Below are 22,781 nucleotides of genomic sequence, written 5' to 3' on the forward strand. Positions count from 1 at the left end.
CAGAGCTCTATACAACGCTGTGAGTTCGATTTCCTGCTTCACTTGAGCAAGCATCGTTTGTGAATACGGGCGTAAGGTCCTGTTATTGTAGCCTAATTCACGTAATAAAACTTCAAGGACAACAAAACACTAAGTTGCGATTCTATCGAGTGATCGTTCTATCAAATGACCCTTGTGAATACGGATTCAGAACTGCTTTTCAATGGGACGACGTAACAAAACGTCAATGACAACAAATTGCTACGTTACGATCTTATCGAGTAATCGTTCTATCAAAATGACCCTTGTGAATACGGATTTAGAACTGTTTTTCAATGGGGCGACTTTTGAACGTCAGCGAGATCTTGACTGTCAAAATACGTGAATTAGGCCACAGTTGGCGCCACTGTCTTAATCACAAGCAAATGACAAGACCTTAATTTCGAACGCCTCCTATGTTCTTCTGATTAATTTCGTTGCGGGTCCAATGACAGTTTAACTTTCCCCCGGGACAAACTTGACCTTCACTGGTTGGGTTATTGGCGGTCAAGCTGTAGATCCTGGATACACAGGAGTTGCAGCGGTGGGAACGAGAGGTGGGAATAGTCCCGTAAGACCTTACTCACCACTGGAGCAAACTTGTAAGCACAGTTGAGGAAACCTGTATTGAGCGACGTTTTGATAGTATCTTCTAAGATTCTTGTCTCTTTCGCACACATTTACCGTCTACATTACACAGTATAATGTTAAATCTTACACTTACCTACTAGAACACTCAATCGTATTGCTATCCCCTTCGCACCTAAACATTTCCGTATTTAAATATGTTTTTTCTATTTTTACGCTAGCAATAAATGTTGTACAATGACGTCATAACGTTATATTTCTTTAGACTACTATGAAGGGATTTTATGTTTTTTTTAGTTTATAGTTATTGTTATTGAACATAAATGTATTATGATTTTATATTTGAAGTCACCAATGAAATTAAATAAATAAATAGTAAGTTAACATTTAAATTTCACATTTGAACTGATTCTTAGTTTAATATTCTATTAAATTAATCAGAATCGATTTGATCTTATAGCCATCTCTTTCACACGTAAGCTACAGTATCAGCTGCTTTCGTCACCCCAATAACTTTAGTTACAGCTGTCTCGCTCGCACCCGCGGTCAGCTCATAGTGGCGTCTCTTTCCGCCACTGGAAAGCGTTGGTCTTCACGGCCGGGTTCGCAGAGCTCGCGCTCGCGGCTAAAGCGACGCCCGTTCGGCGAATGTTCGCGGCTGCGCTGTCTGTTGAGGAAATATTTTCAAAATATTAAATAGTGAATGAGTTTCTTATATAGCTTCTTCTCAGCACTGGCCCATTTATTGTCCCGAAGCAGTGGTAGGGACAAAGTAATACTAGAGCGTGTGAAAGCGCTTTTTAAAAGCCTATTGGCAGAAAATCCACCCTCATAAAGGTAGCAGGAAGGCGCTGGACGCAGGCCGCTACCAACCGCGCGATGTGGAAATCATTGGGGGAGGCCTATGTTCAGCAGGGGACGTCCTGTGGCTGAAATGATGATGATGATTGGCAGAAAATTACTTTTATGACTTACCTAATCCATTTCGCACGTTGGCAACAAGTCTCATGGCTGGATTTGTTACGATGCCGTTCCGCTTGCTTTTGCTATAAAAAAAAGAGTAAAATTAAATAAGAAACTTTCAAATATGTATTCCAACTTTTATTGGAGCTGGTATAGAACTTATATACAACTTATTTACAGCGTTAGGTGTTATATTAAACTTAATTAATACCCATAACCATTAACAATTAAACAGGCAGTGGCAATAAAGAAGCAAAGAAGACATTATTTTTGCATTATAATTGTGCACCTTATTTCCTTGTCTTAAGGTCCTCCGAATTGGGAACATTTATTTTATTGAAGCCGTTAAAAAGCGTTTTGTGCGCGTGAGACTTCTGACACTGTGCGTATAGATCGTTTCATCCACTCGGCCGCGCCCCAGCAATGTTTGGTCCCGGTCGCGCGGGGTGCGGGGAGTTTGCTCCGAGCAATCATCCGCCTCTGTGGTCTAGTGGTAAGACCACCTGCTTCAGACGCAGAGGTCTCGGGTTCGATTCCCAGAGAGGGCAGATTTTTCTGTTCGGTTTGGTTGGTGGTAGGACTTGTTCCAAGTCCGCCTGGCTAGCTACCACCATCTTACCTGAGTCTGTCGCCATAACAACAATGTTAACAGCATTGTTGTGTTCCGGCAGTTAGAGGTAGATAGCCAGTTCTTCCGTGGTTGAGCATTCCGGGTGAAGCTCGTTTCCACCTTCAGCCTGATCATCACTTACCATCAGGTGAGATACAGGCCAAGAGCTTCCCCGTTGTGAATAAATAAAAAAAATAAAAAAATCCGAGTGGCATTATTGTAGTGTGCGTGTGCACTCATGGATAATTATCCAATGAGGGTTTCGCGATTGAAAAATCCGCCAGATGGCAATACGTAGACGGGAGGTCCAAATGCTGCATGATTGGTGGATTTTGACATATTTGTCAATGTCATGTCAAAAATAACCAATCATGCAGCATTTGGACTTCGCGTCTACGCATTGCCATCTGGCGGATTTTTCATTCGCGAAAACCCTTATTGCAACGCTATTATCACACACACACTACAATAATGACCCTTGGATTGTTGGGATCAATCTCCCGCACGCAACCCGCGCTTCCCTCGACCAAAAAGTGGAGGGGCGCGTCTTCGCGGATGAAACGATCTATAAGAGTAGGCGCACATCGTTGATTTTTCGTCGGCCGATAGTTTAGTCGGGCAGTTGATCAGTATGGGCATGTATGGGAGTGCGCACACTACGCCGATTCGATTTGGCCGATTCTTCATAGTACAATTTAAAATCGGGCACAACTATCGGCCAACTAAAAAACAACGGTGTGCGCCCACTCTAAAGGTACTGAGCACAAAGCATTATGTCCTAATGCCGTAACGCATACCATTAATAGAGTTAAGAACAACCACCAAGCGCGAGTTAGTTTGTTAAATTAGTTTTTAAACATATTAACTGCTAAATATGACGTAGCACACTTATCAACTCGGAAAGGGATCGTAACGGTATCAACTCGAGGCAGTCAGTGTTCTTTGTATGAAACTCCATACCGCAACGCACACTTATCCGCACCGTAACGTAAACGCCTCGCCTCGCGGTTGACAGCGCGCGAAAGGCGATACGGTGTTGATCCCTTTCCGAGTTGATAAGTCTGCTATGACCTTTATTATGTAATTCAGATCTTTAAAAAAAAACAAAAGAACAAAACTTGAAAAATATAAAATATCTTATAACTTTCGTTACAGGCGAGCTACTTTTTCTTCATTGGTTAAGAAATATTATGTAAAATTAATAGCAGTTAATATATTAAAAAGTTTACACTGTAACTATGTTAAAATGAAATGATTAGATAAAAAACCAGTGTTATTACTATTTACTAGAGATGGGCCGACTAGTCGCCGACTAGTCGAGAAAGCCGACTATTCGGCATCATTTGTAGTCGGCCGACTAGTGACGACTATTCGGCAAAATATGCCGATTATAATCGGCGCATTACTTGACAAAATTAAATGTGCGAATGAAATAACTCATAATNTTTTTTTGTTTCCTTATGCGCTTTATTTTTTTTTCATATTTTTTAGTAGAGCTACCTCCTCTATCAGTTTGATTCACCCATTCTGGGACACCCTGCATAATACTTTATAACTGAGCCTTTTTTAGCAGAACAAGGTAGATATTTGACTGCAATCGATCGAAGCAAATAAAGATATACTTATCACACTAGATGTTAAGTGAGATGCAGTCTAGGGTGGTACATACCAGCCCAATAAATGCCCTTTTATGAAAAGTAGTAAGAAATGGCCCTAGATATTTGATTTCAAATGAATCTTCACATAATCGTGAGCTAAGAATCAGAGACAATCGATTATAGTAGTGTAGGTAAATGTCGGACAGTATTTACGCATAAACGATACAGCAAACTTGAATACAAATAAATGTATTTTTGAATTGCATGAGTAGTCTCATAAGGTACCTTGAGGCTTTAGATTGGTTCAATATAAATATTTAAACCGATCATTTTACCCAATGTAAAACTTTAGAGTTGTTTTGTAAACCGGACCTTATTCACTAAGCTTTAAAGCTCATTCCAGTTTTGCCTTACCTGAGAGCCTGCTGTATGCGGTTCATCTCATGCGCCGGCGGCGGCAGCTTGCGCGAGCGCCGCGTTTGGAGGATGCAGAATATTATCATGCCCAGTAGAACGACAGCTGCGATGGCACAAGTCACCTGTGGAATGTAAAAGTATCTTTTAACATTGTAGTAAAACCAAGAGGTCCTAAATAGAAAAAAAATTTTCTTCGTTTATGGTGAGCGGCCATAGACATCACCACCTCATAGCCAAACTTAATGAGCTATATATCCGCTTTGCAAGAAGGGCGCTGAAGGGAAGTTGAACCTTAATTTCGAACTTCTCCCATGTTGAAACTTGACCTTCACTGGTTGGGTTTTTATTGACGGTCAATTTGTAGATTCTTTCTACACAGGAGTTGCAGCGGTGGGAACACAAGTTGGGAATAGTCCCTCGAGCCATATAATAGCCGTTTGAAAGGAATTAGTTGAACAGAAATTTTACATTTAGAAACTGCTTGTCATTTGAATTAACTTTTTAACTTTTGTGTACCTATACTAACTTACTAAAGCAGTATAGTCAAGGTTTGGGTCGGTTTTAATCATACTTTTTCCATATCGAAGTATACAGGGTGACTTTTGTATCAGTATCCAAATTTTTTTCAGACATTAGGTATCGTTTATAGATGTCATTTTTAATAAAAAATAGGTAGGTCAAGTTTTATCAAAATCATTTTTTTCCCTAACCAAATAATAACGTAGTGTGGTCACCGCGCTTAGCGCGTAAACATTTTGCGGGTCGGGCGGAGAGCTGGCAACAACGCTCGACCGGCCGGCCTGGCCGCGGCCGCGCGGTGCATCAATCAGTCGCCCGCGCAACCCATTACGTGACGAGCGTACCGCTGCGCGCGCCGACCGTTACGTCGCGGTCGCTAACGTAACGACGATGTATTCGCACCGCGAGTATTATGAAATGGTTCGGTGCTACATTTTAAGTGGAGAGAGTTTGAGCCGAGCCCAGAGACTCTACGAATCGGACAGTGTTCCTAGGCTTCGTAACCAAGGTCTAAATCCAACAGTGCCAAACCGTCGAACGATTTTAGGGGAAAATCAAAGACTTTTAGACCATGGTCAATTTACCACACCCGTACACGCACAAGGACGTGGCGGAACCTGGCTGCCGTTGGAAATCGAAGACCAAATCTTTGATTTCTTCGAGCGAGATCTGCGAGCAAGTACACGTGACGCAGCTCGTCGCTTCGGTGTAAGCCAATACGGTGTGTGGAAATTATTAAACGTAAGTGGGTTACACCCGTACTACTTCCAGAGAGTACAGTGCATAAATGAAGCGGACGCAGTCCCTCGTCGTGCTTTCTGTGAATGGCTGATCACACATCCCAGTGCCTCAATTTTGTGGACAGACGAAGCTATGTTCACACGCGTCGGACTGTACAATATCCACAATGAACATTGGTGGAGCTATCAGAATCCCCACGTCATTAGAGAGTGTCACCATCAAGTGCGGTTCAGTGCAAATGTGTGGGCCGGGATTGTCGGCAACCAAATACTGGGGCCGTATTTTATTGAAGGCCGATTAACCGGTGGTACCTATCTTGATATGCTGCGAAATGTGATTAGTGATTTTATGAACGATGTGCCCTTAGCAAACTACCGGGACTTTTACTATCAACAAGATGGTGCACCGCCGCATTACGCCGCCTCCGTACGTGACTACTTAAATACCGAATACGGCGATCACTGGATCGGTCGCGGGGGCCCGGTCGCCTGGCCTCCACGATCACCTGATCTCACTCCTTGTGACTTTTTTTTGTGGGGTGAGATTAAGCGGCGGGTTTACGTGGATGAAGCCCAAAGCCTTGAGGCACTCAAAAATCAAATAAGGTGTGCGTTTGATGCAGTGCGAAATGACACTGTAGTGTTAAATAAATTGAAAGAAAATGTGCAAAAGCGTGCAAGACTCTGTCTGGAGAGAAATGGTATGCATTTTGAACAATTATTAAAATACTCATAATTTATTGTGTTAGTTTGTAGTTAGGTTAGGTAGGTTTGGTAAGCAATCTCAATTATTGTACATAAAATGATGATTTTTTAAATTAATGTACATAAGTTGATGAACTTTTTAAATACGCCTGAATGCAAAAGAAAAGTAGTTACCGCTCTCGGTGATTTTATTTTGTTTTTGTTAGCGTAATTATTGTCGTAGGTATTTAATTTTTCTAACTTAAATTAGTAAGTCTGTTTAATTAAAACTAATTACCACTTTGAAATCTTTTGCATTTTGACGGTCCTAAGCCCGTGAAAGTATGAAGGGAAAATCGACAACTTATGAATCGTCTCGCAATGAATGAAACGCGGCGCGGGCAGGCGCGCTTACGTGTGTGCGTGCGTAAGCGAGTGAGCCGTGACCACGGTGTAAGTGTTTTTTCAGACTGTTTCTGGGTGCTTTATTTTGACATTTTTGTACTGGACGATACAAAAATAAAAAATACGTGTTTTGTCTTTCGCTGCATAGATTATTATATTCAAATTTGGATACTGATACAAAAGTCACCCTGTATAATTACGCGCGAGCGATAAGGATCAGCTTGGGGTCAATGGACAAAATTCTACGTGCTTAGCGAGCAGACTATTGTTAAAGAATAATTCAATACAAAATGACTAAACTAAATAAAACTAAACTAAAGCCACGATAGCCGAACGGTGAAGGGGTCGGACTGGCCGACTCGTGGTGATCCAAGGAACGCGGGTTCGGTCCCCGCCGCCGCTCGACTATTGTGGTGAGCTCACTCGTGACACAAGCATATTTAGCTTAGTACGAGGGGCTAACGGGAGTATTAGTAATTTGTGTAATAACAAATTACTGAAATCTATGATTTTAAGCATAAGGTACAAAATATATCTTTATACATAAATAAAAAATATCCTTGGGACATTTTACAATGCGCCATCTAGTCTCAAACTTGCCCTATGTCCTTATTTTATATTTTACTAGCTAACCCGGTGAACTTCGTACCGTTTATGTTCATCAGAAATAATGTAGGAGGCTTGATGATGATGATGATCGTGAAATGATCAGTTACAGCATAAACCGTTAGCCATAGCCAAACCTAGCCTGCCTAGAAACCAGTGAACACCGCGGTTGTACTGTGATATGTATAAATACATACATAAATAAATAAATAAGACATCGGCACATCAAACGTATAGATCGTGTCATCCACTCGGACGCGCCCCACCATTCTTCCGCGAATGTTTGAGTGTTATCGGTACACGCGAATGCTCCATGAGTGCACACGCACACTACAGTAATGCCTTACGGCTTGCTCGGACCACACTCCCCGCACCCCGCGCGACCGGGACCACACATTACTGGGGCGCGCCCGAGTGGATGAAACGATCTATAACAGTTGCATGCAAAACCACATCTTATTCCGTTTGGAATACAGGTGGTTTTACGGTCAACATGTTACTTTTGATGTGGCGTTATATTTCATTTTTTTAGAGCTTGGTAAGGTGTGATTTTACTTTTAGTAATTTCAAAGAACCATTATCAAATTAATTGAACATTGTATGTAATTTACAATTAAATTTGATTAATTTCAATTTCATCAATTAAAGAAGCAGTCATATAAAAAGTGATAAAATACATAAATAAATACTCATTTTATATGTATTCAAAATCACTGGATAATCGTTACTTCTTTAATAAAATATTTATATTCAATAAAAAAAGCAATGATGGTAAAAATAATCATAAAATATGTGCGAATTCAAACCCTCTTGTAACCCTTCAAGAACCATTTTAAAACCTCTACGTGACCATACATCACAGTACACCGTGTGCTCTCTCTCTCTCTCTCACTCACGTGCGCTTGAATATCTTCCGTCTCGCTCTGCCCAGACTGCCCACTATACTGGAGTATGCGAGCCGACCCATTGTCCTATGGTTACCATACCACATTATACTATACTCAAGTCAACATCAAATAAATCGCACCTTCCGCGATTCAAACTTTAAAGATTTTCTTCTGACACAATCATGGTGCTCCAACAATATTGGTGTTATTTGAAAGTTAAATAAACTTTAGGAAAAACACATTAATTTTATTTATAAACAATTAACAGGTACCATAAATGTGACCTGAAAAAAGGCCTCACTTGGGGCTCACCCCTGGGATCAATTAGACCAATTTTTGTGGTTATAAAACCAAATAATGATCTTACGTGTCCATTTTAACAGATGGATAGCGATTAATCCTAATTTAACAGTTTTATACCCGTAAAAGTTGGCTCAAGCGTAACTACCTATTTTTTGAAGAAGTGACTCTGGATCCTTCTAAAAACACGTTTTTGGGGTAAAAACCTTTCCTTTAATTAAATGAAGTTTAGAACTAGGCTTTCAAATGGAACCAATGTTGGTGAGAAGTGGGGATGCATACGTTTGAGAAGTGCTTGTTACGGGAGGTGCGATTTATTTGATGCCGAGTGTATTTTAGACTTTAGAGACATATTGGTTGGCTTCCTGCATAGTAGTTCGGTATAAGTCGCGCTGCGAGAGTTGATACGAAAACGGTTTTCATAAATCAAATCATTTATTCAGTACTAGCGGCCGCCCGCGACTTCGTACGCGTGGATCCCGTTTTACCCCCTTAGGGGTGGAGTTTCGTAAAATCCTTTCTTAGCGGATGCCTACGTCATAACATCTACCTGCATGCCAAATTTTAGCCCGATCCGTCCAGAGGTTTGGACTGTGCGTTGATAGATCACTATGTCAGTCAGTCAGTCAGTCAGTCACCTTTGAGTTTTATGTATATAGACTAAGGCCAGGGCGCTTATACAAGTCCCAAATCAAATCAGGTGAGATACAGGCCAAGAGCTTCCTCGTTGTGGATAAAAAAAAATAGCTTGCCCTACCACCACTTCGGGACAACATATGGGCTGGTGCTGAGAAGAAGTGGCGGAAGAAACTCGGTCACCTTTGTCAGTGTTATAATATTTGATTGACACTTCAAGTTCAAATATTGAATACACTAGCTATCTCGCTCTCGCTAAATATGTGCAAACGAGACAGGAAACACTTGTCAAAGACGTCACCGCCGCGGCGAGCGTATACAGATACAAATCTTTGCTTGTGTTGATCGCCCCAACTCTCGCTGCGAGACCTATAGTCCAATATGATAACCACTATGCCATTATACAGGGTGTAAATAACATGCATCACGCATTCAATGACACTGAATTTTTCTAAGAGAAAGATTTCGTGATAGGTTTTTTTACACCCTTTATTTGCAGTATAAAAAGTATAATATAACTGTTGAATAGTCAGTTTTAGCTACACTATATTAGCACAACAGCTATAATAGTACATAATACACAAGAAGGTACACAATACACAAGCAGACTACATAGATCAGCCAGATTATAGTGTAAAAGATTTAAGATGTCGTTGTGGGAATCTTGCGACGAGTTTGGAGCAAAATGTGCATTTCCCAAAATGTACTCAGTAGGTGCATTTCTTATAATGTGAATTTCACAAAATGTCAACAGGAAAAATGTGCAACACATTTATGTACTAATAATTAACGAAGAAACAAACTTATCGGCTTTATAACAATTAGTATAGAAAATGTATTTTGCGAAGTTCACATAATGCACCTACTACGAAATGTTCATTTGGACTCAAGTGCTCATTTTACGAAGTGCACATACAGCGTCAAATCTCAGACGGGTATCTTTGGATTGGAAAGAAAGGTATTTAAGGCAGAATATTATAATTATAATTATCTGGCGCTTAACTGAGTCAATGCCTGACGGGATGATTTTTTTGTGTCGTCAAGTGTCATCGAGATGTCAGATTTGTATAGTTCCAAAATACTGAACTGTGCTATGCATGACATTGACAGTGGGGCGCCACCGTCAATACCGGATCGCTGGTTCTGATTTTTGCCATGTTGGAAACCATATAGTTGAACGATGGTAGCGCCCCCCTGTCATTGAGTTTGGCGGGACAGTTCAGCGTGGGTCATCTATATGCTCTGTCACGTCATAATATGTCAATGTCATTCCTCCCGTGCCGCTTCCATACCTCAGACACTGACTAACTTAAGCGCTAGGATTATTATTAGGACCTATATGCCCGTTTTTACCATCAATCCCTAATTTTTAAGTGACCCCTATGGTAACAAATAACAGGAATTTTTCAGGGGTCACTTAAAAATTAGGGATTGAAAACGGGCAATAGTCACTTCTGTGTATCCTCACCTGTCATTCCTGTCATGCTGCGGCTTGCTGTCGCGCCCGAGTATGATGCGCATGTGCGTGTCACGATTAAAGTGGGTGTCAGTCAACACTGGCTGTAGTGACGTCAGGCTGGCCGGCTGAGACCCTATAACATATTATGAAATTTAAATAAAGTCAACCGGCAAGCGAAAGGTCCTGGGTTCGAGTCCCTGAATCGAGTTCGAGAATCTTAGGCTGATCGATTTTTTTCAAGTTATTTTAAAAATATTTATGAAATTCAAATTCTATAGTATCACAGTATCAGATTGTAGTGATATTTCAGCACTGGTCCACATGACTGTCCTGTTTATTAAGGTTTATTTAACTGGGATCTGTAAAAGTGGGCTAAAATTAATTATCAGACATTTATTAACTTAAAAAGCTAATTTTCTTCTGTAAAACAAAACTTCAGTCGTGAAAATCCTCGACAAGGGCTTCCCTTTGTCGCTTGTGGACGTCACTGGACTAAAATGAATGAATATAAAAAAAACCAAATACATAAGTGCAATTATTCTGAAATGATATAATGTGATTCAACGATAAATATTTATAATAATAAAAACACCTTATTATACACCACACAAAACAAAAAAAATTGATACACAAACGAGACAGTACAATTTAGGCAATCTTATAGCTAGTGTTAGAGGCCGGTAGATCTATTCTCATAATAAAACACTGAATACTCAACTTTCACATTATATTGCCCTATTTTTAATATAAAATTCATCACTTAGCACAAAATCCCCGCGCGTCCCTCTAATCTGACGTTTCAAGTGTGACATTGACATTACGTCAATGTCACTATGACAGCAGCTCATTAGCTATAACGATACCGTTATTTTAACGTACGATTTTTACAGTTAACACTGGCTATAAAACGATATTTTTAAGTATATTTTTATAGATTACTTACCGAAGGGCATGCTGTGCTGCGTAGGGCTGCAGAGAGCGCTAGGGCTTCGAGGAGGCGACGCGTACAGCGGACTGCTGCAGTCTCGCTCGCCCGACACGTAGCTTCTGATAACATAATAATATTCATTACAAATTAAATTAAAATCCTATTAAGTAAACCCTTTTCAGGGCATTGTCGCTTGAGGCCCAGTTTCCACCAAGGTGGAGAAATATTCTATTTCTCCGCTTCGCTCCGCATTATTGAAAATCGTGCCTTACACTCGAGTCCATACAGTCGGAGTATGGACTTAGAAAAATTCTAAACCACATCCGAAATCATTTTTCCCAATTCAACCGTCATTAAACGATCTGAAAACGCACTGGAACCAGCCTTGACACTATCCCCCTTATTACAAAAAGTTTAAACCCTGGTTTAAATTGACATTTAGTATGGAAATGTCATTTTAAACCGGAGTTCGTCCCGGGTTTAACTTTTTTGTAATAAGGCCCTTTAGGTCTAGCACTTAACTCGGCTGAGGTATAGAAGCGACACGGGAGGTGATGTTGTGAAGGTCAAACGTCAGCGAGGCTTCAGATTTTTATGTCCTATCACAGAATAATAATAAGTACTTCGTACAGAAGATTTTCTTCGCGAAGGTATTTAAAAAAATGTATGCTCAATGTCGTTAACAATATGGTGTAATTTAGCTTGTCTCAAGAGTCGAGCACCATTTTGTTGACAAACGTCAGTGATCGGTACTGCGCCGAAGACATAGGGCTGACTACGGTAAAATGATGTGTGACGTTTGGTGCCAAACTGAGAAAAATGGCGGAGGAAATACATGAATAAGCATGAATTATATTTTGTGTTTCTAATATTATTCAGGCAGTTAAACAATACTGTAGAGTATTAATTGCACCACCGTTTTTAGATATTATGGTTTATTGTCTTTACAATGCAAATGGGTGAAGAATACGTGCGTGCGTCAATACTCGCTCGTGATTGTCCTGTCGATTTGGTATCTCAGGAGGGGTAGTCGCGCGTGTTTTGTTTTCGATGCAAACTCGCGGAGATGAACAGGCCTGCTCTTAATTACTAGTCAAATTATACCATAACTTCGAACCCCTCCTATGTTCTTCTGAATAATTTCGTTGCGGGTCCAATGACAGTTAAACTTTCCCCCGGGACAAACTTGACCTTCATTAGTTGGGTTTTTATTGGCGGTCAAGCTGTAGATCCTGGCTACACGACGCCGCGAAACAACATATTGGCTGGTAAAAAAAATACATATTAAGTAAGTTAAAAGCTTGGGGAAGACTTTGTCCAGTCCTTTGTCGTCTTCGTCTTTTGGCTGAAAAGGAAAGATAGGAAAAAAGAAATCTCCCTGTCCGGGTGTTGTGGAAATTCTTTGGGAATAGCCCGCTATCCAGCAGTAGAAGTCTTTCTCCTAAAAAGCAAAGGACTTCAGGAATAAATCACCCTTATTACCTCAGCTTAGAGTCCTTTTCAACAGCATAGTGTTCGGGTATAACGCTCTCTCTGTCTCGCTCGCGGCGGCCGCGACCGCATCTTGCGACTTGCTGTGCGAAGGTGAGAGAGAGATTCGCTCGGTTCGCCTGCGAAAGAAACGACATGATAGATTAAAATAGAATAAATAATTTATTTGATATAAAACAATAAATGAAGTTTCAAAAACTAAAAACACGCTTTCAATTACTGCACTAAATCATCTAGCACTAAAGTGCTCGAAAAGACAAATCCAATGAACCCAAACTTGATGCGGTTCCGCCGTTTCGTTTAGGAGTTCCTATGGCCACCTTCCAGTCCCATCATCAGACCAGCTCGATGGTACCATAATATTTTATTGTCATCTAATCTTAACATATACAGGGTGACTGGAACTGAACCCGCCATAGCTAATACGCGTATAGAGGAGGTCATTTGCTAATTATTGAACCTTACTTTCTATGACTAAAGTTTTATAGTTTAGGAGATATGACAATTTTTATACTTGTTTCAGATTTTCCAGAAATTTGNAACATCAAATAAACCGCACCATCCGCGACGCGAACTTTAAAGATTTTCTTCTGACACAATCATGGTACCCCAACAATATTGGTGTTATTTGAAAGCCCAATAAATATCCTTAAAGAAAAATACATTTCATTTCTAAATAAATGATTAACATATACCATAAATGTGACTTGAAAATAGACCTCACTTTGGGCTCACCTCTGGGATCAATTAGACCAATTTTTATGGTTATAAAACCAAATAAAGATCTCACGTGTCCTCTTTAACAGATGTATAGCGATTAATCCCAACTTGACAGTTTTATAGTCATAAAAAATGGCTATAGCGTAACCACCTATTTTTTGAAGAAGTCACTCTGGATCCTTGTAAAGACACATTTTTGGGGTAAAAACCTTTCCTTTAATGAAATGAAGTTTAGAACTAGGCTTTCAAATGGTACCAATGTTGGTGGGAAGTGGGGATGCATACGTTTGATAAGTGCTTGTCGCGGGAGGTGCGGTTTATTTGATGTTGAGTATATAATGAACCATACCTTCCCAAAGACCTCCGGACCTTATTAACGTTTTCTTCGACTTCCAACACGTCCTCGGTGGTATCATCCAGTAAATCATCTTCAGTAGTAGTCGGCATAGAAGTGGTGGTGGTAGTTGTGGTGGTGGGAGGGACAGGCAAGTCTGGAGGCATCCGCCGAGGTTTCAACAGGCACCGTCGGCAGGCGTCTTTGGCGAAAACTGGTTCCTTCTCGTCGAATAGGCTTTTTCTGTCGCCCATTATCAGTTCGGAATCCGAGGGGAATTTGTCGCTGGAAATATAAGAAACTGTTGATGGACGATGTTCAAAATAAGCACCGATAGCAAAAAATACATATTGTGTGTAGTATAGGAGCAAGTTTGGATCATGAAGTACTAGCTTTTGCACGCGGCTTCACCCACGTGAAATTTAGTTTCAAAGATCGGCATAAATTATAGCCTATATGTTAATCTGGGTTACAAACAATAATACTGTAAAGTTTCAACAAAATCCGTTCAGTAGTTTTTGCGTGAAAGAGTAACAAACATCCAGACATCCAAACACCCAGACTTTCGCATTTATAATATTAGTAGGATTATTACAATTATTGTTTGTGTTGCAATGTTGTAAAATGGTTACAATTTTTGAAGATAGGAAATTCTTAAAAAACCGCAATATGTTTCAAATGGGTTTCAAACTAGATTTGTACCAAATTTTACAGTTGGGATTCAGTGATTTAAGCGTCAACAGTGAGACACTACACCATCACATGTAGGAAGTAGAATTAGTAGCCGTGGGGAATGTACGCCAAATCCTCGATTTCCCTCTGCCTGATGATGATGATGCAATCCCCATTATTAATTAATATACATACTAATGTATGGAGGCCGCGTATCGGAAAACGCAGCGTGGTCCACCCACAAGGTGGACCGGCATCATGAAGGAATGCACTGGACGCAGGCCGCTACCAACCGTGCGATGTGGAAGTCATTGGGGGAGGCCTATGTTCAGCAGTGGACGGCCTATGGCTGAGATGATGGTGATGAAAGAAGCATACTTGGAGAAGACATCAGTGATGTAGGCGCCTAGCACCGGTTGAACAGCATGCGCCTCCTCGTAGTCGATGATGCTGATGTCCCGCGGCGACGGCAGGTTCTTCCAGTCCGTGTTAGGCAGCATTCGGACCATGTGCACCCTGGGAATAGTTGGCAGAAATATATTATAATTATCACACTGACCATGGACCCCTTTGGCTATTGATACACTTTTTATTAGTTGTCGAAACATAACTCTTTTCTAGATTTTGTATATTAATCCAGATGATGTCATTAGGTCCATGCAAAAAAGAGTACTCTGCTAACTAGCCGTAACTATAACGATGACCGGTGTTTTTTGTATGGAGTTAGACAGATTTTTGTCGTTTGTTGAAGTTAAAGTAAGATGTTGCAACTCAACCAATATAATGTAGGTAAGTTTGTAACCGACATACCTGTAGCAGCAAATAGGGCCGTTGCGCTCAGTTATTCTCGGCAGGTACATCTTGAACATGAATTTGTCCTCTTCCAGAATCTAGAAAACGAAATCATGATTATTGTTACGTGTTAACACCAAATGCGCAGGCGTAATGTATGTATATGGCTCTTACTTTTCGTCTCTCCTGAGCGCGGGTATTTTAGGTCGATGAGCGAACAAGATGTGAGAGTGATGTTACCTTGTATCAGGGGGGAGGGGGAGGGAAGCACGTCTGAGATCTGGTTTCCACTAAAGCGGAGCGGAGAAGAGATGTGTAAATAATTGGTTATTCAGAACACTTCTCCGCTCTGCTCTACTCTACCTTTGTGGAACCTTGTGCCAAAGTTGGTGACCACCGCAGGAGCGCTTAGTCGCTTGCTCCCCAACACGGGAGGGCCAGATAGATTGTGCCGGAAGCTATATATGGGCGTCGTCCGCTCCATGGCCCTTTACGGGGCCCCTGTGTGGTTTGACGCCCTTCTTGGAGATAACGCCAAAAGGCTCCTGGCTGTCCAACGGCTCATGGCAACAAGAGTGGTGCGAGGTTACAGCACCATTTCGACTGACGCAGCCCTGGCCTTGGCCGGAATTTTACCCTGGGATATCGACCCTTGGCGAGGAGACCAAAGAGCTCAGGATCAGCGACCAGCACCCAGAGAGGTCGAGGCACAAAGGACGATACATGAAGATGTCGCCATAGAGACATGGAAGCGCCGTCTGGCTCAGAGCAAAGCAGGCCGTCGTACCATAAGCGCCATACATCCGGTGTTGGAGGAGTGGGTACGGCGGGAACACGGTCGTCTCTCTTATAGAGCGACCCAACTGTTAACTGGCCACGGCTGTTTCGGCGACTATCTATTTCGGATAGGACGGGAGCCGCGGCGCCACGTGCGCGTCATGGCGCCAGGCGGGCGGTGCGGCTGCTGCGTCGAGATGACTCTCACCTTGCGCCAGGCGCCGCGTGCGCGTCATGGCGCCAGGCGGGCGGTGCGGCTGCTGCGTGGAGATGACTCTCACCTTGCGCCAGGCGCCGCGTGCGCGTCATGGCGCCAGGCGGGCGGTGCGGCCGCTGCGTGGAGATGACTCTCACCTTGCGCCAGCGCGGGCGGGGCGGCGAGTGCGGCGGGGCGGGGGGCGTGCTGCAGTGGCGCGTCTCCTCGTCGCCGCGGCGCCGCGTGCGCGTCATGGCGCTCAGGCGGACCGTGTAGTTGCTGTTCGGTTGCAGGTCGTCGAACCTAGATAAATGTCATGAATGTCAAAATATCATNCAGTTCCAGTCACCCTGTATAACTCAAAGGTGACTGACTGACTGACATAGTGATCTATCAACGCACAGCCCAAACCACTGGACGGATCGGGCTGAAATTTGGCATGCAGGTAGACGTTATGACGTAGGCATCGGCTAAGAAAGGATTTTACGAAACTCCACCCCTAAGGGGGTAAAACGGGATCCACGCATACGAATCTATAATTACCAAGTTTCGTGATGATACAAGAATAGGCTAGTTTCCTAAAAAAATTTTTTTAGTCCGTCATGTTTAATATCAAAAAATATTGGACACCTATATTTTTATTTGTCAATCTAACAAATAATTAAATAGTTATGGTGCGTTGAAGTTCCGCACGACGTCACAAAGTGCGGCACTTATATGCACTCATTGACGTCACGGGCCTCTTCTTATGAACTTTGGCGCGCTTTATCTCTTTAAACTTTCATTAGTTTGAAAAAGTGAAAAATACGTGTTAGAGTATTTTTTGATAAGTTAACTGACGGACTAATTAAAACTCTTGCTTTTTGACCCAGGAAACATCCCTATTAGATACATCGCTACAAGCAAGCGCTACATCTGTGCGTGCTGCTTTTCATCGATCGGTCCGCACTCGGCCTACTGCGTGTGAAAATAATGATACAAATACAAATACCAACAATACCGTCTCCAGAGTTTTTCTTCCCAACAAGCCTGAATTATGTGTGGGAGCCTATAATGTGTGGGAGCCGGTACACTGTGTAGGGAGCCTGTATAATATGGAGCATACCTTATCCTGCGTTTCCGGCGCATCATTCGGCTCGTGCGAGCGGCCGGAGCCTCCAGTGAGGTTGGACGACGACTTGGTCGAGTTGGAACTGTGCACGCTGCGCCGCTTGTAGTCCGGGGAGCCGGTACACTGTGTAGGGAGCCTGTATAATATGGAGCATACCTTATCCTGCGTTTCCGGCGCATCATTCGGCTCGTGCGAGCGGCCGGAGCCTCCAGTGAGGTTGGACGACGACTTGGTCGAGTTGGAACTGTGCACGCTGCGCCGCTTGTAGTCCGGAGAACCTGCGATAGATATTTATTTTTAATTGCATATCATACGAAACTGATAAATGATAAATAAGAACGCCTGACTTCTGAGTCAACTTGAGTGAGACTTGGTCTGCCAAGGAGTCTTGAGTTTGATTTTCAGTGGGAACAAAATTTTTTTTTTGGTGAAAGCCCTAGGGCTTATTCTAAGTTACTAGCATATAACGCCATTTTATTGATTTTACACGATGAGCCCATACATTTGTCGTCAAAATAATCGACAAGATTTTATCACAGCTCGCATTAATTCGAATATCTGTAAAACACATTGATACTAACAAGACTTACTAATACCACAGAATAATAATAATTATAAGTACTACGTACAGAAGTTTTACTTCGCGAAGGTATTTAAAAAAATGTATGCTCAATGTCATTAACAATATGGTGTAATTTAGCCTGTCTCAAGAGTCAAGCACCATTTTGTTGACAAACGTCAGTGATCGGCACTGCGCCGAAGCTATAGGGCTGACTTCGGTAAAATGATGTGACGTGAGGTGCCAAACTGCGGAAAATGGCGGAGGAAATACATGATTTAGCATGAATTATCATGAATAATATTAACTACTTATTTACCTCTGTGTCTTCATGCAACTTAAAAAAGTATATTCTGTGTTTTTATTATTATTTAGGCAGTTAAATATTGCACAGTATTTAGTACATCATTTTCTTTATTCTTTCCATCATACACAAGAATACGCGTGCGTGAGTCAATGCTCGCTCGTATGTGAGGCCTTTTCGAATAGTAATCCTGTAGGGTGTCATCGTGCTTGTTTTGTTTTCGATGTAAACTCGCGGAGATGAACAGGCCTGATTTTACCTCTAACTGCCGGAACACAACAATGCTGTTAACATTGTTGTTATGGCGACAGACTTAGGTAAGATGGTGGTAGCTAGCCAGGCGGACTTAGAACAAGCCCTACCACCAACCAAACCGAACAGAAAAATCTGCGCCCACTGGGAATCGAACCCGGGACCTCTGCGTCTGAAGCAGGTGGTCTTACCACTAGACCACAGAGGCGGTTAAATTATATCTACCTGCGCTGGGCGGGCGGGCTGTGGGCGCGTCTTGCTTGGGCGGCGCGGTCACGGGGGCGGCGCCCCAGCGCTCCAGCATCAGGCAGATGTTGGCGTGCCCGGCGCGCCACGCTACTTTGGCTGGCGTGCGGCCTGGGTGACACACAAGAAACCAATGATATTAAAGAACTATAGATATGTTACGTTCATAAAAATTACGATTTTAATCCGTGCCGAGCTATTCCAAATTGCACACATTGACAAATGTAACTGATAAGTGAAACAAAAGATACGAAATAGCACGCAAATGAAAAAGATAGCTATAGTTTTAACGATTCTGCACTAACTAATCTATGTCCGCACCGCACGCATCCTTATCGCTCTAACGTCAAAACAAGATCGCTTTCTCTTTCTTAACTTGAACATGGCGCATGGCGTCTTGATTGTTTGCATAAATAATTGAAAATATAAATACTAAATAATTTTGCATAATCACATGTGGTAAGAGATCCCTTGTATTTTGTTTACTTTAGAGTCATAATTGGTACACTTTCGAAACACACACGATGGCATTTCTTATTTATTTTGGTAAGAACAGGAACTTACGGTGTGGTACGCACGCGATTGCGCACGACGCAGGCCACACGAAGACTAAACACAAGACGTCCCAATTGGGACGTATTTGAGTATTCACAGCGCGAGCGCTTATAACATATCTGCTTTTGTTTTTATATAATATCATTGCAAGAAACATTTAACTATATCATCAAACTAGCTTTCCGCCATAGATTTGACCTTGCAATGGAGGGAAGTCGAACCTTAATAAAATAAGGTTTATTTAACAACTTTAACATTTTTTACATTGCTTACATTGCATTGTTGTACATACATTTCCTTAAAGACCCGTTTAATGCTAAGGTTGTACCGACATACGCTTCAGTTCATAAAGTAACTGAGATTTCTACGCTAGGCTAAGCCTGTCATGTAGACAATCTTTTGTCACAAGTTAACAAAAATATTTATATCATATGCGACCTCAACTGTCAGTCAACAATTTCAAACTCCTCCTATGTTCTTCTGATTGATTTCGTTGCGGGTCCAATGACAGTTTAACTTTCCCGGGACAAACTTGACCTTCACTGGTTGGGTTATTGGCGGTCAAGCTGTAGATCCTGGCTACACAGGAGTTGCAGTGGTGGGAACGAGAGGTGGGAATAGTCCCGTTAGCTTGTTTGTGTTTTCATGGGAATTAATCGAATTTTTCTCGCCGTAAAAACTATCTTTAGACTTCAACAAACATAAAAAAAAGAATTGGTAAAATTGGTCCAGGCGTTGTTGATTTATGCCTTACCAACACATTTTGCGATTAATTTTTATATTATAGATCAAATAGTTTATTCAGTACATAGGCCCTTACCAGGGCACTCGTACACGTCCCAAATATGTATAGCTTGCCCGACCACCACTTCGGGACAATATGGGCGTTTAGGCGCAAATTGTCAAGCGGTTGCAATGTCAACACATTTTGAAAACTTGTCATTTTGCGCATTTGACATTTTACGAATTTGGCAATTTGACTAAGTGAGAATCTGGGACCGCAATGTCCCAGATTCTCACTTAGTCAAATTGCCAAATTCGTAAAATGTCAAATGCGCAAAATGACAAGTTTTCAAAATGTGTTGACATTGCAACCGCTTGACAATTTGCGAATTTGACAATTTGCGCCTAAACGGTTTACTTTATAGTATCCTTTTTTCATAAGGATTTTCTATGAACTACACTAGGTTGAGATTAATATAAATATTATCCAAGTTACCGCAATGGTCAGCTTGCATAGGGTCAGCGCCGTGTTGTAGCAACCATAACACACACTCCTCGTGCCCTTCTTGCGCTGCTATACCTGTGAAAAAAATTTATAAATTGCAAAAAATGCTTGAGTTTTCAATGAAAGAATAGAATAAAAACTTTATTGTAAACGACACGTAACAGAGATACCAAATCGAAAAGGGAAAATTTAAGCAAACGCAAGCTCCCTCGTCATGAGTTACATGTATAGCCTGACCAGGAACATAAAAACCCTGGCATAGTGGCGCGTCAATTGCATTTGATAGTGCAACACTGAGTACAGTCGTACCTGTGTTAAATTAATAGGCTAACTTTATGTATCAGGATTCAGGATTACGGGTTAATTTAATATTTTCATGAATTAACGAAAACATATTATTATAGGTAACCTGGTTTAAATAAATTAAATGAAACCATCAATCGAGCTAGTAGGATTTATTTTATTATTCATCAATAATCAAATTCAGAACTTGAATATTCAACTGCAATGTCTGCTCATGAACGCTTCATGAAGCGTTCATGAGCAGACATTGCAGTTGAATATTCAAGTTCTGAATTTGATTATTGATGAATAATAAAATAAATCCTACTAGCTCGATTGATGGTTTCATTTAATTTATTTAAACCAGGTTACCTATAATAATATGTTTTCGTTAATTCATGAAAATATTAAATTAACCCGTAATCCTGAATCCTGATACATAAAGTTAGCCTATTAATTTAACACAGGTACGACTGTACTCAGTGTTGCACTATCAAATGCAATTGACGCGCCACTATGCCAGGGTTTTTATGTTCCTGGTCAGGCTATACATGTAACTCATGACGAGGGAGCTTGCGTTTGCTTAAATTTTCCCTTTTCGATTTGGTATCTCTGTTACGTGTCGTTTACAATAAAGTTTTTATTCTATTCTTTCATTGAAAACTCAAGCATTTTTTGCAATTTATAAATTTTTTTCACAGGTATAGCAGCGCAAGAAGGGCACGAGGAGTGTGTGTTATGGTTGCTACAACACGGCGCTGACCCTATGCAAGCTGACCATTGCGGTAACTTGGATAATATTTATATTAATCTCAACCTAGTGTAGTTCATAGAAAATCCTTATGAAAAAAGGATACTATAAAGTAAACCGTTTAGGCGCAAATTGTCAAATTCGCAAATTGTCAAGCGGTTGCAATGTCAACACATTTTGAAAACTTGTCATTTTGCGCATTTGACATTTTACGAATTTGGCAATTTGACTAAGTGAGAATCTGGGACCGCAATGTCCCAGATTCTCACTTAGTCAAATTGCCAAATTCGTAAAATGTCAAATGCGCAAAATGACAAGTTTTCAAAATGTGTTGACATTGCAACCGCTTGACAATTTGCGAATTTGACAATTTGCGCCTAAACGGTTTACTTTATAGTATCCTTTTTTCATAAGGATTTTCTATGAACTACACTAGGTTGAGATTAATATAAATATTATCCAAGTTACCGCAATGGTCAGCTTGCATAGGGTCAGCGCCGTGTTGTAGCAACCATAACACACACTCCTCGTGCCCTTCTTGCGCTGCTATACCTGTGAAAAAAATTTATAAATTGCAAAAAATGCTTGAGTTTTCAATGAAAGAATAGAATAAAAACTTTATTGTAAACGACACGTAACAGAGATACCAAATCGAAAAGGGAAAATTTAAGCAAACGCAAGCTCCCTCGTCATGAGTTACATGTATAGCCTGACCAGGAACATAAAAACCCTGGCATAGTGGCGCGTCAATTGCATTTGATAGTGCAACACTGAGTACAGTCGTACCTGTGTTAAATTAATAGGCTAACTTTATGTATCAGGATTCAGGATTACGGGTTAATTTAATATTTTCATGAATTAACGAAAACATATTATTATAGGTAACCTGGTTTAAATAAATTAAATGAAACCATCAATCGAGCTAGTAGGATTTATTTTATTATTCATCAATAATCAAATTCAGAACTTGAATATTCAACTGCAATGTCTGCTCATGAACGCTTCAGAATCGGTACTTCTTTCCCAATTCCATAAAATTCAACACTTAGAAAGTGACAAAATTTTTTAAAATAGTTAGTTGAAACCTCAGATCATAGAAGGGAATAGATGTGAAACGGGGGCGTGGCGCGTGTCTCCGCGATATGCCCAGAAA

The 22,781-nt window shown here is 41.2% G+C and overlaps 1 protein-coding gene across 1 annotated transcript in view; it reads right to left on the reverse strand.

Moving 5' to 3' along the window:
* Positions 1-22,781, reverse strand: part of LOC114363800 (uncharacterized) — a 23,880-nt gene continuing 1,099 nt past the window's right edge. The window contains exons 2-10 of the mRNA XM_028319621.1: positions 22,097-22,180; positions 18,792-18,923; positions 17,608-17,729; positions 12,841-12,968; positions 11,374-11,477; positions 10,440-10,563; positions 8,045-8,119; positions 1,582-1,652; positions 1-1,273 (exon numbers count right to left, since the gene is read on the reverse strand). Coding sequence (XP_028175422.1) covers positions 1,158-1,273; positions 1,582-1,652; positions 8,045-8,119; positions 10,440-10,563; positions 11,374-11,477; positions 12,841-12,968; positions 17,608-17,729; positions 18,792-18,923; positions 22,097-22,115 — 891 coding nt within the window. The 5' untranslated portion in view covers positions 22,116-22,180 and the 3' untranslated portion in view covers positions 1-1,157. The remainder of the gene's footprint in view (positions 1,274-1,581; positions 1,653-8,044; positions 8,120-10,439; positions 10,564-11,373; positions 11,478-12,840; positions 12,969-17,607; positions 17,730-18,791; positions 18,924-22,096; positions 22,181-22,781) is intronic.

The sequence above is a fragment of the Ostrinia furnacalis genome, unplaced genomic scaffold (genome assembly GCF_004193835.3).
Source record: "Ostrinia furnacalis isolate ACB-3 unplaced genomic scaffold, ASM419383v2 OfSCF7301, whole genome shotgun sequence".
Classification (NCBI taxonomy): Eukaryota; Metazoa; Arthropoda; class Insecta; order Lepidoptera; family Crambidae; genus Ostrinia; species Ostrinia furnacalis.